General features: G+C 40.9%; 1 protein-coding gene across 3 annotated transcripts in view; it reads left to right on the forward strand.

Annotated features, from left to right (window-relative positions):
* The first annotated feature begins 61 nt into the window (after positions 1–61).
* Positions 62–16,010, forward strand: part of ahcyl2b (adenosylhomocysteinase like 2b) — a 49,808-nt gene continuing 33,859 nt past the window's right edge. Inside the window, exon 1 of one of the 3 annotated variants that reach the window (XM_063500607.1) lies at positions 62–454. In XM_063500607.1, coding sequence (XP_063356677.1) covers positions 119–454 — 336 coding nt within the window. In that variant the 5' untranslated portion in view covers positions 62–118. Of the gene's footprint in view, positions 455–1,612; positions 1,828–16,010 lie in introns of those variants that run through there. The other 2 variants (XM_063500606.1, XM_063500608.1) reach the window with 2 other exon arrangements.

The following is a 16,010-nucleotide window of genomic DNA, read 5'->3' on the forward strand; positions in this document are numbered from 1 at the left end:
CATTGAGCTACTTAGTGGAACTACATGAGCCACAATGCATTTGGCCGTCGTGGCTACTCCGCTCACATCCGCTTGACTCGCTATCGTGCTGGAAAAAGGACTTTGAGAAACTGCAGCGATGTCAGTCCAGGTTGTGGCAGCGAAAATGGCAGAGGTCGAACTCAAAGACGTCCCCACCGGCAAAGACCTGCCGGCTGAATCCCCGGTGACACCCACGTCGGAGGGCAAGAACCTCCCCAGAAACGACCCGCACGAGGCCGGTTCCGCGGCTGCCGCGTCCCCTACCGCGGAGCCTTCCGCGAAAGCCGGGGAAGGAGGCACGGGCTTGCTCACCCCAAACCCGGCGAAGATGCCTCAAGCGTCGTCTATGAAACGCTCGGACCCGCAGCAGAACGGCGGGGAGGCGTTTGTCAACCGGGACGGAACCGTTGCTGAGGCTCCTCGCATGAAAAAGGTAAGCCAGGCGGCATTTTTCTCCCCTCCACATAAGTGCTTTTGTATATCCTCGCTGTTGCTGGACCACCACTGAGGACCTCGCCGCAGCGCGAGCTTGCTGGGAAAGCTGGCATTGTGTGACGATGCTAACAGGCTAGCTGGCACCAAAGCTGAATCGGCGGCGGCCGTTGACGGTTTAAATTATGCGTTTCACTGCTTATAACACAAGGGAAGGAATGTTATTCTTTTTCTCAAACCCGTTTTCACTAAGGCTGACATTTAAGTGAAATATTTAGGACTCAGGAGGTGGGCGACAGTATCCAACTGTTCTCACAAGTTGTGCTGATACTGGGTATTTAAAAGCTCTCTCATAGCATGAGGTCCCACATGCTTTTGTAGGTTTGTGTATATTTGTGTCACATTATCTTGAGCATCAACGTGGCAAACGCAAAACACAGACCGCTTCCATTTTTCGGATATGGTGTTTTCAGTCATAGTTTAATTGTGGCACACACCTTTCTTATTTTTGAAGAAGCTCTGATTATTGACACTTGGGTGTCCCTCTGTGCCACTTCATGACCCTTGCTTGACCTCAGATTATTATGTTAAAACTATTCACAGTTCACTGCCTGTAAAACAGACATGCCGTTTTAGTTTAGTCAAATTTATGCAGTTGTGCAGTTAATGCAGGTGTGTGGTCTAACTTAGCTGTAACAGTAGTCAGCGATGTGTGACCCCTGTAACCTGGTTTATAAAAAACAAACCTCTTTGAGTCTGTAACACCTATAATTGATACCTTAGGTGGATTTAGGCACTGTTTAGCTGTGGTTGTCTTATCTTTCTGCTCCTTAAAAGGTCTTTTTTAGGACAGAAAAAGGGCAACGTTCAAGGAAAGGACATTTTTTATTTGATAAGAAAATGATTGCAGGAGCTTTATTAACAGTTGCATATCCTGTTATCTTTGTAGTGGACTTTATCAGTAGTGGTCAGCTGTTGCACTAATACACATGCCACTTTAGTGTTTTCTGGCTTCAGAAAGCCTCGAAATTGGGTGAAACCCGGTGAAAGGACAAGTCGGGTGGGATGCACTCCCCACCCACACCCTGTACTACGTCAGTGATCCTATCCTATTAAACCAAACCCCGAAGGAAACCCAGCTTAAAGACCCTTTAGCCAAATGTTTGGTAGTAAAGTGAGAGAATGGAGTGCACACCAACAGCAGCACAGAGCAGATGGCTTCAAGTACCTCAGACTGTCAAAGCGAGCCGGCATCTAGAAGAGAATGAGCAGTCAGAAACACCGGGCTTGCAGGGGGAAGCGCAGCCAGAGCTATGGGAAAGCAACAGCCACATCTGTGCTACTGAGGAGGCCAAGTTTGAATGCAGGTGCAAGGTACAGACTATTGATTAAGGGGAAAAGTAGTTGTGAAAATTTACTTAAAATAGTTCTTTTTTTTTTTACTTTGAAAGTAAACATTCTGGTCACACTTGTTAACTCTTTATCAATATTTATTTCAAATATCAGTGCAGTCACTCTATTAAATATCTGATCATTATATGTTGATCTTTATATCCTGTTGTTATGGCTTAGTTTGTGTGATTAAAATGTATGTCTGTCTTTGAATTTTCATTGAAAGTGTGTTGTCTTGTTTCAAGTTCATGGGATGCAGAGAGTCCAGAAAGCTTGAGTTGAGGATGAATGCCATTCTGAACACTTTTAGGGCTGAAGTCTGCCTGTTATGTAAATTTATGCAGTGTGTTGGAACTGTATTTGTCTGATCAACTGTTTTTCAGTATTTGTGTTTATTCACAGAAGGTTGCTTGCAGCCTATTTATAGATGATGAAGTATAGCAGGAGTAATGGTACTGCATTATAGATTTATATGACCACAGCCTGGCCTCGAGCATCTGCTGAACTGTGCTTCCCCAGTTGCAGTAAAGGCTAAGTGAAGCACTGGGGACGATGATGCAAGTACGCAGCCAGGCAGGGCAGTGGTGTTGACTGACTGACTGGATGGCTGGCTGGCTTTTAATCCTTGCCTCTATCATGTCACCACATGAGGGGATTAAAAGGCCAGCTTGCTATTGTAGGTGAGCCCAGATGTAAGCTTTCTGAGTCAGTGATGAGTGTGATTGTAACCCGTCCAGCTCGGCTCGAATATCTCCAGCCTCTGGGAAGTTCTGGGTGAAGGCTCCAGCTGTGGAGTACTTCAAGAAGCGGGCCTAGCTGCTATCACGTTTGCTGTGCGAGACTCGTGTGGCAGGCAGATATTTTTCTAGCTGCATGCTTGGTCAGTAGTGTCACCTGCCTGATTTGGCAGGGATTGCACTTCCTAACAGGTTTATGGCAAGCATGCATAGTGATGTTATTAAATGACTTCACAGAACAGCAGGATCTACCAGGATCATTCCTCTCTGTTGTAATGTTATGTCACCTACTAAGCTGATGTTCCTGGTAGTGCTCACTTGTTAACAGGCTTAGTGACCTGTGGCTGCTCTGCTCAGGACGAAAACAATTTTGAAGGTGGGGTTGTGTTTCACAAAGTCAAAAATCAGCCCAAGTTGTTGTTGCCACGTGTCGATGGTGCTATAAGTTTCCACTCTAATGCCACTCATCATTAACTGTAACTATATTTACACCAGCTTGCTCTGTAAAAGGCACTATTGTTGTGATCAGTTTCATGCAGGTGTCAATATGGTGAGATGAAGCAGGGAGCTAGAACGATGTGCTGAAGCCAGCTGTGCTAAAGATTGTGCAGCCTGTTTGCTCATCAGTTCCTTCCATGCTGTCGTGATTGTTCCAAGTCATCTGGTGAAGGATATGAGGTGGCTGCTCTGTGGTTTCTCAGCGTGGCCATCTTCATGTAAGCACATTGATCTTCATCTCCCCGTGACTGTTCTCAGCTACAAAGGAGAGTGTGTCACTGTCCTTCCCCTGCGCCCTCTGATTGGTGAGTCACCTCGGCAACTGAGCTGGTCTGTGTGTGGGGGAGTGCCTGCATTATGGTGATCACATGCACTTCCTAAGGGATTGAAGTTAAATTATTATGTCCTACCCCTACTTTTGTATTCATCAAATAGATTATAGGAATAAATATATTTATTCAAGTCCCCTCTTCAGATAAACTTGTAGACCCTGACAGCTATATAAATTTTTTGAGATAGATATTTAGTTATTTAAATATCTAATATCGGACAATTTTTATTATATTTTTTTTAAACACACAAAAACACAAACAGATCTCCCTAACATTTTGTTGTGCGTGTTATTTATGAGTCACTATTAAGATAATATAACAATGCAGTTTTATTGTCAAACGTCAAGGGTTACAATATGCTCTGCTCGACTCTGCTGGTTGTATTTGTGGCGCACTACACACACACACACACACATATATGTACATCTTTCTCACATCTACTTTATTACTTAATATTTATATTTTGACTGTTATAAATACCAGTACCAATATATCGGTAAGGAGCTAATATCGGCTGATGCATGGGCCCCACTGATATACTGGCTAGACTCTTGGCTAGACCTTATTGAGCTCATTGCCAACTCTATTCTTTTTGGACTCTAGTAGAATGAGTCGAAGTTCAAAATAATCCTTATTTATCTTATACTGGGCCATGGTGCAGCACATCAATTTGCCAACCTTCTTCTGATTGGCTGTCCCTCCAAAACAGAAGGTTTGAAGGTAGGGCTGAATCTGACCCTTAATGTTTAGAGCAGTCTGAAGCCTGTGGTTACTTGAACACACCTTGACCTCATTATCTGAAACTTTGGGCATGTTTAATATGAGCATCTTGAAGGTGCTGTATAAATACAGTTTTACTTTTTGCTGGCGACTCCTTAAAAGAAAACTGTTATGGTTCCACTTTGACATGAACTATTGAGTCTTGAATTTAATACAAATTAATTGCTATAATTATCTTTTTGTTGGCTAGCACGTCTCTACTACAGATACAGCACAAAGAACCGTATTTCTACTGTCATTTTTATATCTGTCTAACAACGTGACAGCTTCCCAGCTTCACAAGTGCCCTTAAATGCTGATTTGGAAACTCGATGACAGGACTAAAAAGCTCACAGGAGTTGTGAGGTCCCAGCAAGCTTTAACGCATTGTCAGAGGTCACCGGAGAAGCATTAAGAATGATCGACAGCCCATGGCCAGACCTTGAACCTCATGGTAGTTTGAAGGCCTGCCTTAGTGGGAAAGTTCCTGGCCCTGAGCAGAGTGGACTGTCTTAAAAAGAACAAACCCAGTTGTAAGGAGTGGTGGAGAGGCCCAGGCAGCCCTGCATGGGATCCACTAGTTAATCAGACCTGGGTAGAGCTTTAATGGCTGTAGTAAGTGGTTGGGGTTTTAATGTGTGTGTTTGAGTGCATAGCTTGAATGTAAATGATTGATTAATCAGTTAGTCACTGGTAAGCCTGATTGGTTATATGTGTATGTAATAATAACTTAAAAGATCAAAGAGCTATATCTGTGGATTACTGTGAAATACTACCAGGCAAGAGACCAAGTAATATATCTCAAAATAAATGCTTATAGGAACTGAATGGTACTGTTGTGTGATTTGGCAAATCTGAACTGCCTCTTCCACTCATGGTAGAGGGTGTATATTTGGGCAGCTTTGCCCTCAGTGCACTTAGCTGAGGTTTATCGCTCTTTTTAATGGCCTATGAGTGAAACCCCCGGATTTATCTGATCTTTCTCTGGTGCTCTCACTCTCCTCTTGCTCTAATTACCATGTCACACCACTTTTTATTTTTGCTTCATCTCCCCTCTGGTTCTGCTCAGGCTGTGTGCCTCATGTCAGCCTGCTCAACAATACTTTCCAAACAGTGGATCAGCAGACTTCTTAAAATAACCCCCAAAACAGTCTGAGTTACAAACTACCCACACCACAGGATACCGCTTCCTCTGTCGTTTTTTTATTATTTAGCTTTCAAGCCGTGTCTCACTTTCTCACAGTCTTGGTGTTCCCGTACAGCACAAGACCTTTTCCCAGCGCGAATCCCAGCACCACTATGTGTGAGATCATGCCTGCCTAACCATCTTTATCCATGGCACTCGGGCCAAATCAGGAAATGGACTGTTAGTACTTTACACCAGTTACAGTTTCTCTCGCTCCAAGTTGCCAAATAGTTAGCCCTTCATCGCTGTCCAGATGGGTTGTTGTAGCGACTGCTCTGCTGTAGGGCTCCATGCATGGATGGATAAAATAAGAATCAGAATTTTCACACTGAAAAGGTGGTCACGTGGTCAACATATTTGTTACAATATTCTCAAAACTAAATAAAACTAACCAGCAGCCTGGCCATTAAATCCCAGTTGTGCAGTTGATAAATAATGGCTGCTTTCATTATGTAATGCATTAAAGTAAAATGCCACAACCAGCTTTATTTATATAGTGTTTTATTCACGTATGAATACACACAGCTCTTGCTGTACTTCCATTAACTGTGGACTGGCTGAGAGGTGAAGTCAAGCAAACATTAGACAAAACTGTGAGCTGTAATAAATGTAATAGAATAGAGTGGGCATAATGTAAAAATCTTTAAACAGTTAGTCCTGAGGTCTTCTCCATACCCACACTCACATACTTGCTTTTGGGAAAAATGATTACAGAATCAACTAATTTGGATTATTGTTTTTCACGAATGTGGCAAAGCTGTCCAGGCTGGGGAACCTAAATGAAGCAACCAGTTGAAAGATGCCTTGCAGCCTCTGAATTCGGGGCAGGGACCAGAAGAAAAAATAATATGCTCAAGGTGCACTCTTCCCCAGTAAAGTAACAAATTGAACCCCTAACATCTACTAGTTTTTGGCCCTGTAGCAATGCTGAATGGTATTATGTAGTACTGTCACAAAGTAGGTAGTATTACTTTTCTTTGTAATCTAGCAACAGCCATCAACATAGAAGAAATAACTAGGTTCACTACCTAGAGGCATTGTTAAAGATTCAGTGTATCTACAGCCACATAGAAAGAGAATCTGTGAATGCGTTCTTTGTTTCTATTGGCAGTCCCTCAATGGATACCTGTTCTGCGGGCAGTGGCTACACTGCTTGATAGAACTATGCGGTTGTACAGCCAACATTTGGTAGGGACACAGGCTGCTTATGGTCTTATGGGTAAAAGATGGTTTTGTGGTGGTCGTGTGGACAGCTTTGCAGACCATCGTTTACGCGTTGTAGGTGTTTATGATCAGCGGTGGCAGTATCACAAACTCTGCGATACTTTTGTTTGTGCCGTTGGTCCTTCAGCCAGCTGCGGGGAAGGGCGACCTAATAACATACAAAGAGCTGAAGCGAAATCAAGCGTAAGCTTCTGGGTTTATTTGTGCAATTTGCTAACATACTTCCTCTTTGTTGTAAAGTAAATCTGGTTTGGCACAGGAAAATTCCAGCCTAGTGTGAGGCTGGTGGTAGCACTAAAATAAAAATTATAGGCCAACAATCCAAATGCTGTTGGTGTCTCTGGTTATTATAAAGAATAAACACAATAGATAATCACAATGGATGCCTAATGTTTCTTTAATGGAAAAGGGAACTAATTGGCAAGTGAAAAATAAACAAATTGCAGCACTTAAAGTTCCTGAATGGGACAGCACTCTCTGCCAAGTTTGAAACTTCCCACCATCTTACGGGCACAAAAGTTTGCCCACCTTTATAAGAGAGCCATTCAGCTATGCCTGTATCTGATGCAGTGTCTTCTGGTGAAATGGCAGTATTTTGCACCCTGGGATGAGAACACATTGTCACGGTAGACTGTCTGTGACATTTTAGCACCGTGATTATACAGGGTTACCTTGGCATTAAGGATGTGCAGCTGTCAGACTGGGGAGGAAAAGAATCACTGATCACTTGCATTTAACCTCCCAGTCTCCTGCTGTTCTTACAGCACACATTAATTTCTAAATTAGGTTGCACCTACATGTATCACCTTCCACTGGCAGATGATGCTGACTTTACTGGCCTTGACATCTAGTGCTCAGTATAGATGGGGATCTGAACACCTGTCCTTGGACAATTCATGAAGGTTTTCCCCCTTTTCTTGCCCGTGGGTCTGGTTTGAGACTGGCACTTTAAGAGTCTTTGCATCCCCCCTAATGAGTGTACCACCCACACATACACATCTGCAACTCCCCAGTTGAAACTCATTTCCTGCCTCGTCATCCCAGCTTGGTATCACTGAGCATGTACAGCTGATTGAGTTACACATCTTTCCATCAATAGGCTTTTTACAAGCCTCAGATCCTTGGCACAGAGGAGTGAACATAATGAAGGGAAAAGAAGAGCACTCACTTTTCCTGGAACCCATGTTCATAAACAACCAGCATAGTGTGAAATTTTAAACCCCTTACTTTAGTTACTGTTGAACCAGCGAGGGAGCCCAGGCTTTTTGTTTGTGTGTGTGTGTGTGTGTGTGTGTGTGTGTGTTACAAGTATGTGCGACCTCCAGCCTACAATGCTGAGTACACATGAGAATCTGTGGACATTAACAGACAAGTCGCCAAGCATGAGAAGAAAATGGTGTTGGGCTGTGCTTGTTTCAATTTCCCCATACAATATAAATTATGCAAGGTTCTTGTGGCTCTTTAATGGAAAAACAGAAATCTGTAATATTGTCGACTATGTAAACTTTCTTACTTATGGTTCTAACTTTAACACTACAGTCAGTCACATACAAGTAAAACTGTAACAGAACAAACACCATGGCAGACACTTTGTAACACCTATAATTGTATGTTTTCAAAATTAAACAACAGGGGCATGCTGGGTAATGGTGGCTAGACAAAAACAACCTGTTAGGAGCTGAGAGAGGCTTCATCACTAAATTCGGGAGCTTTCTATGCTGTATGATTTACTTAGTTTTAAAGAGAAGGGGGGGGGGGGGAAAGGCAAACTAACAATATAAATATTGAATCCAAGAGTCTGTTTTTGTTATTTAGTGTTTTTATTTTGTTATTTTTTATTTTAATTCTGTTATAAGAAGCAGTAGTAGGGCTGTGCGATATGACCAAAATCTCATATCCTGATATAACACATTTATCGTCCTGACAACGATATAAATCACAAAAATGTAACATTTTCTGTAAATTCTGTGAATCTCGGGCAACTCAACTTGCGTGAAGTGTTTCCAGCTGGGCCTTTACCTGGAGTCGAGTGTTTTAACCGATGCATGAAACTATACATTTTTAGACATAAGTTGTAACGGCCACCATTTTCTTTCAAAGTTTCACTCTTAAGGTTTATTTTTTAGCACCTGACGGCTCTTTTTTGCTTCTCATCCGTAAACTCTCTGCATACTCTTTCACGTGATTCAGTTTATTTTGAAAAGTCTCAACAGGATCTTGAGCTTTATTGTGAAAGGTTTACGTGGAAAACAAACAAGCGGACAGCGGAGCCACGCGATGGTTTTACCGTCATTGCTGCTAACGACAACACGTAAAAACAGGCGCTTGTCCGTCCATAGTGTGGTTTAAATATAAGAGAAAGAGAGAACTTTAAGAAATTAATATAGCCACTACAGTGACCATCAAAACGATGAAAAAATATTGCTGTAAACAGTTTATTTTACGACACCACGAAACAAACGATAGCATAATAGGAAACGATAGACGTTTTTATATCGTTATATCGAACAGCCCTAAGCAGTAGTATAAGGAACTGTACAGTGGTTTAAAAAAAAAAAAGAAAATGTTGTCCGAGTCACCTGTCATTTCTTGATATATTGCAAGAAAGCCAGACTTTCTTGTCACCTTTAAAGAGATATTGAGCAATTGTTCTTTGTTTGCACATTAGCTACTTTTTCGCTGAGTTTCAGATGACAATTCTCATTGGAATTTTTTTTGTCTGTCTTTAAGCCACTTAACACTGACCCATGAATCATTCAAGCATAAAAAAGGAACCTAATTCAAGGGATGAACCATTGTTGTCTACACATAACTGACAAAACACTTCACTTGTTCCAATTCTTTAACTGAAAATACCAAAGATGAAAACGTTTGACAGGCATAAAGTAGTATTTTGCACCAACAAGGTGATTCCCAAAAAGCTGTTGTTCAAAAACTTGGTGTATCTCGCCATGGAGTGCAGAACTATCTGAGATCTGGTCATTTAGTTGATCAAGCTGCTCTTTATTGAATGCTCGTCAGAAATGGTCTTAGCTGAAGGGTGTCTGTGAACAAGCCATTCTTAATGAAGGGAAACTGAGAAAAGACACAAAGGTATACCAAATTACCCTGGAACTGGACTGACTCAGTGGCAGCAGTTCTTGTGGAGTGATGAATCCAGATTTTTGAACATTTTGGTTCAAATCATCATTAATATGTACAGAAGAGATCAGGAAACTGGTATAACAGCGAATGTCTATAGATGCTTGATTTTTCACCATGACAGTGATTCCAAACAAACTGCCTATGCTGGGTAGAAAAATGTACCATCAGTGATGGATTGGCCTCAGCAAAGCCCAGACCTCACCATTATTGAAGCAGCGTGGGATCTTAGAAGAAAGCTTTCTAAGAGAGTTCAGGCTGTGTCGAAGAACCCAGGCATGCTTAAAGACATGAAACCACTACTTCCCTTTAATTTTATGTTGACTCTGTGAAAATATTGTTATTTTGCTGATCATACAGTAATATCAAAATGAAAATCTCCTTTTGTTACAGCACTAATTTAAACTAACAAAAACAAAATCAGTAGTGTACATTTCTGGTTGCACCTCCCAGCAATACAGCGAATGCTCTGTACTTGAGCATTGCAAGTGAACAAAGGAACAACATTGTGCTCAAAAAGTGCTGCCTCACAAAAGGCCTTCACAAAGCCTGAAATGAGCCCCTACACACCCATCTGTCTATCCAGCTTCCTATTAGTTAGGCAAAACCATCAACTCTTGGCAGAGAGAGAGACAATGGCTGCTAAAGCTTGAATCACCTTGGAGCTGGATAATGGATGTATAAATCCACTTCTAGATGTACACTTTATTACATTTGAGCTAAGGAAATTTCATTGATATCAGCAGAAGTAATGTTCTTTACTTAGTTAAGTCAGGCACATCATGTAAAGATGGTATTGCTAACAAACTGCTGTTTGAGTAGTACTGTTTGAACAGACATCCCTCTTCACAGTTGTGTTTTAGTATTTGATTTGTGGTCTTTTAGCAATCATTGACTAAAATGGCAAAACTCCAGGGTGTAAAACCCAAACAATAAGCTGAATGATGCTAAAATGTTACCTATAGCTCGGGGAAACTACAGAGTCATATGATAATTATTTGCATAGGGAAAAAACCCTCCTTCTTGGAGTAGCTTTAAACACCAGCTTTCCTCATATTTCATGTTGTTTGCTGCTGTGCAGGTTTTGTTGTTAGTGGGATTAATTTATAAAGACAAATCCAGCCTAATAACCAATGAAGAAATTGCTCCACAATCCTAATTAAACATAGATCATCGACCCCCATAATGGGTTTATTCAAAAATAGAGCAGCACCACCACCCCCGACTGTGCGCTTTTGATGTAATTATACCTTCCCCACAGGGAGCTGCTGCTATTTTTAGCATTTCAAAAAGAGGGAAGACAAAACACAAACACACATTTCCAGAGACGAATCACTTAATTTTTGAGATTTGTTGCGGCGTATTCTAAAAGTGTGTGGTGTTGCTTTCAAGCTCGTGGAAAAAATTATTATATATAATTACTTAATTGATTATTGGTTAATGTTAAATTATGTTTCTTTCTAATGGTGGCATTTATTGACCCTGCAGTGGCTTAAAAAAAGTAGACTGGAGATGGATCTGTATAAAGGCAGCAGATACAGTTTGCTCTTCAATTTGCTAAAAAGGCCACAGACAAAGTTTTGATGCATCACTTAGTCATCATTTGTTGATTGTTGCGGTTTGTTTTCTCTCAGATGTGAGAGCCACATAGTCAGAGTAGAAACAATTGATTATTAAATGAGCTGATCAATAGTAATATTGATGGCTTGGTCATCTCTGTGAATGAAGGTTATTTGACCACAGCCATTGAATGGGAGTGTGAAGCCTTTGGGCACCAAACCGTACCCTAGTTTGATTGACGTAGTGGGGGAAAAAAGACCCTGTTACACAACTGAATTTTGGGACTGTGCATGTGAGATAGATAAAGACTATAATTAGACTCAGTGAGATTTTCTAATAATAGAAAATCTTTTCTATTTAATGCCACAATGCCTGTGTTTAGTTTAGTTTAATTCTAAAGATTTTGATTTATCTAAGTATTCATTTTTGTGTCTTTTCTGTTTAATGGGCTCCTGCTATGACACAGTAATTTAGCAACTTTTGGATCAATACAGTATTTCTTCTCTTAATTAGAAATGATTTGAATTTGCCTGCTTGTTTTTAATTAACAAAGTTTTTTTGTTTCTTGTTTTTTTTATTTATTTATTTTTTAATCAGAATATTTTGCTTTGTCACTTTGGGCTGAAGACTCAAAAGTTTATCGGTAATGTTTCTGGTGGTCACTGCAAGTCAAATGTGGCATTTAAAATCAGCGACACAGCAAAACGTTTCTTTAAAGGACATGTGAAAGCCCCCCCCCCCCCCCCCCCCCCCCCCCCCCCCACCACCACCACCACCCCCACTCAGAATAAGAAGGAAGAGTCATGTGAAAGAAGAAATAAGTTCCAGAAAGGCCTGCATGTGTCCTCTCTCCCCCGTCTCTGTTAAGTAAGCAGGTAGGGTTTAATCTGTCACTAAGCCCCATCATTCATTGCCTGTTCTCCTCCAGTATCACTTTTACTGTGACTATCAGACCATATCAGAAGGACAGCGATTGTTTTAGTGGGGAGTGCTCGGTGTAGATGGCCCTGCATACTTTCCATAGTTTTATAGCAGCACTGGGATCATTTCAGGCAGTAGCAGTAAGAGAGAGGCATTCAAAAGGAAGTAGGCTCATTCAGTAATCCCCCCTTTATTATTAGTATTATTATTATTATTATTTGTTTTTTATGGTATTTTATTTTTTAAGATTTGAATTCTGATTCTCACACACAGTTTGTAGGCAATAGAAAAAAACATTTTTTTCATGTCATGTTGCACTTGGAGAGCAAACCAGAGCTTTCCACTGCCTGACAGCAATTTCTGCAAAGCTTGTTTAGCCAAAATGTGAATTTCAGTCTATGCAGACAGCAAAAGGTGTGTGATTTTTTTTTTTTTTTTTTTTTTTTTTTTAATGATTTATCTGTCAATTGCTGTATTATCACAAATGGATTGCTTGCAAAATTGCCAGCTTGATCCCATTCAATCGCAGACTGATAGCAGACAGACTCCATCTTATGGCAGCATTTATGACATTTAGTGACAGTGTTGGTGTGTTATAAATATAATGTTATATCATTAGATAAAACATAGATGAAATGTATTGATAACACTTAACTTTGAGGACATAATAATTATTCTTTTTTTTTTTTTTAAACTAAGAAACTTGGATTGCTTTAATACAGAACATCCCCTGTCAGTGATATGAGTACTATCTAAGTGCTGCTCCAGATCCACAGCAAACAAAATGTTCTCCCAAACAGTACTGTAATGATATAATTCTTGTGGTAATCCTGGGGTGTCAGTTGGCATGTGGGAATGTTTGGAGAGTTGCAGAATAAGTTTTCCATTGTTATACAGCTACAAGTTGGTTCTCACAGGTGATGTATGTAGCGTTTGTCCCTCATTTCTCCAAAGTGATTGGACAGCTAGGTCAGTGTCTGTCCAGACAAAGGACATTTCCCCCCTCTTTAGGACCTGGGGGGTGGGGCAGTAAAAGCTTGCAACAGAAAAGACACACAATGCTTCATTGCACTGTTGGTGCGTGTAGCTTATATACCAATGAGGCACTGTCATTAGAAACAATTGAATAAGCACTACATGTCCCTCTTAAAGATGCACCCAGACCGAAAATACCCACAGCTCCCTCTACTCTTGTACAGTTTCATCCTGGTGAAAACTTTGAGTTACAGTTCAAGTCCATTCAGTTTTGTTTCTGTAGAACCAATCCACAGTAAGAGTTGTCTCTGGGTGCTTTTTATTTTAATATTTCCATTTTTGAAAAAAAAAAGAAAAAGAGCGAGAAGTGAGTTGGTCCCCTGATGGAGTCTAGACTCAAACATCTCCTTTTGCAATGGATTAAACTAACATTTTGTACAGACATTTGTGTTCATATCAATTTTAATACAACTGATTAACAAATTTTAAAAAAAGGACAACAATTTGCTAAAGTACCAGGTACGTAGCTGCTAGCTGTTCTTCTACATAATGCATCTTTACATGTTTTTTAATTTTTTGGACACAGTATGTGCTGATGCTGCAAATAGGCTTGAGTGAAGAGCTTAAGATGGCTTTCTCTGCTGCTGACGTGGCTGCACTGAGCCTAATGAAGCTCTGCCTGGCACAAAGCCTCTACCAACATATACATACTGTGTGTGTGGGCACGTGCTAGCCCATTGGTAATTGCATGTTGTCTCAGTAGCTGCCAAGTGTATGCACGGTAATGGTGGGCGCATGAGTGTGCGTATGTGTGCCTTTTTATTTACAGTCTGAGCACTTGTCTGTGTGTATAAATCAGAGGGGGCATTCTTACATCATAGGCAACCTCAGGGCAGCACACTGTGCTCTGATTCTGAAACATATCCTTATACACACCACCTCACGCTAGCTTGCTTCCTTCCTTCCTTCATATTCTTTCCTCCTTAGTGGTCAGAGCAGTCAGGAATCTACTATTGGGTGAAAGGAAGGTAATAAAACCACCACCTGAATGGGTACACTTGGATCCATCCTGCCTTGTATAAACATGTTTTCATGTTATTGATGTCAAATTCTGTCTTTACCATCTGAATGTTGCAGCAGACATTAGGACAAGGCAGCACTTTTACTTTTCTTGTTTTCTCCAATTTTGGTGAGCTGCAGCCACTGTTTCATGATCTTAGCCCACAGAAGCAGTACCTGGTGTGATCTTCTGCTGCTTCAACATTTTACATGTTTTGCATTCAGAGATGCTCTTCTGCGTACCCTGATTGTAACGAGTGGTTATTTGACTTACTGTTGCCTATGTCAGCAGTCTGGTCATTCTCCTCAAACCTCTTACACCGAGGCATTTTCTCACAGAGAACTGCTGCTCACTGGACAGACCATTCTCTGTAAACCCTAGAGATGGTTGTGTTGGAAAATTCCAGTAAATCAGTAGTTTCTGAAATACTCAGACTAGGGGTGGGCGATATAAACGATATACGATAGAAACGATATAGATTTGGCCAACGATAGAGATTTTGACTATATCGCGATATCGCATGTTGATGATGTCATCAAGCTGCGCCTGTTTTGGTAGAAAGTATCACAGCGGCTACAACCATTATCATCAGTAAATTATGTTCTCCTGACTGAAGTTTGGCCCGTGTATAGCATCCTGCTATGCGATTGCATTTGTCCCTAACCACCAGAATCCCTCACGTTAACTTTTATTGAGTGGAAAAAAAGTTGACGTTCATCCTCCAGCTTCATTGTGCTAGTGTTATGCTAACATAGCTGTGTCGCTAGCAATCACGTAGCACAACATTATATACCAGGTAGTCCAACTTCGGTAACCCTGCAAACACCACTGCTGTTTAGTGTTTCTGTCTTCACTTATGTTGGAAGTGGTAGCAGAGCTGTACGTTTTAATTAGTTTCAAAAATCTCTGTCAGAACATGGTAAAAAAGGTTTAGGTGTAAACTAGCGAGCTAACTTCCTGTTAACTTCTAACCCTGTTAAAATTAATAAATTCTGTTTTCATGGATGCATGGATGTTAAACTTAATTGTTACACCCGATAAAGCAGCAACGCTGATGATTTAATTAAAGATGAAAGAATTTAGACTGTTTTTAACTCTCAGTGTTCGTTTGACTTTGGGACCTCAAGGGGACAGAGTTTTGGACACAGATTACTCCTCACTACGGCAGCCGTAATGCTCTGACAATCCATCAAGCAGTCCATCAGCAGGCTTACCAAAGTTGTACTAAAACATTTTTTAACAGATTTCTATACGCCAAAATCGGTTCAAGGTCAGTGAGCACAACCAGAATTCATACATAAGGCACACTCTCGATTTTTGAGAAAATTTAAGGATTTTAAGTGTGCTTTATAGTGTGGAAAATACGTTATACAGAAGAAAAGATTATATCGTGATATATATCGTTATCGCACATGCTTCAAATTATATCGCGATATGAATTTTAGGCCATATCGCCCAGCCCTAACTCAGACCAGTCCATCTGTCACCAGCAATCATGCTATGTTCAAAGTTACTTGAGTAACCTTTCTTCTCCTTTCTGACGCTCAGTTTGAACTTCAGCAGCTTGTCCTGACTGTGTTCACATGCCTAAATACACTACTTACTGCCATGTGATTGACTGATTAGATGTGGACAGGTGTACCTGACTTTGCTTGGTGTGCTGTGCTGTTATCAGCTAATACTAGCAAGCTCTGCTAGCTAGGTGGACCCTAGGTGTGTCACTACACTGTATGGCAGCATAACACAACGAGAAGCTGTTTGACTTCTGGCCA

This window comes from Pelmatolapia mariae, linkage group LG17 (assembly GCF_036321145.2).
Source record: "Pelmatolapia mariae isolate MD_Pm_ZW linkage group LG17, Pm_UMD_F_2, whole genome shotgun sequence".
Classification (NCBI taxonomy): Eukaryota; Metazoa; Chordata; class Actinopteri; order Cichliformes; family Cichlidae; genus Pelmatolapia; species Pelmatolapia mariae.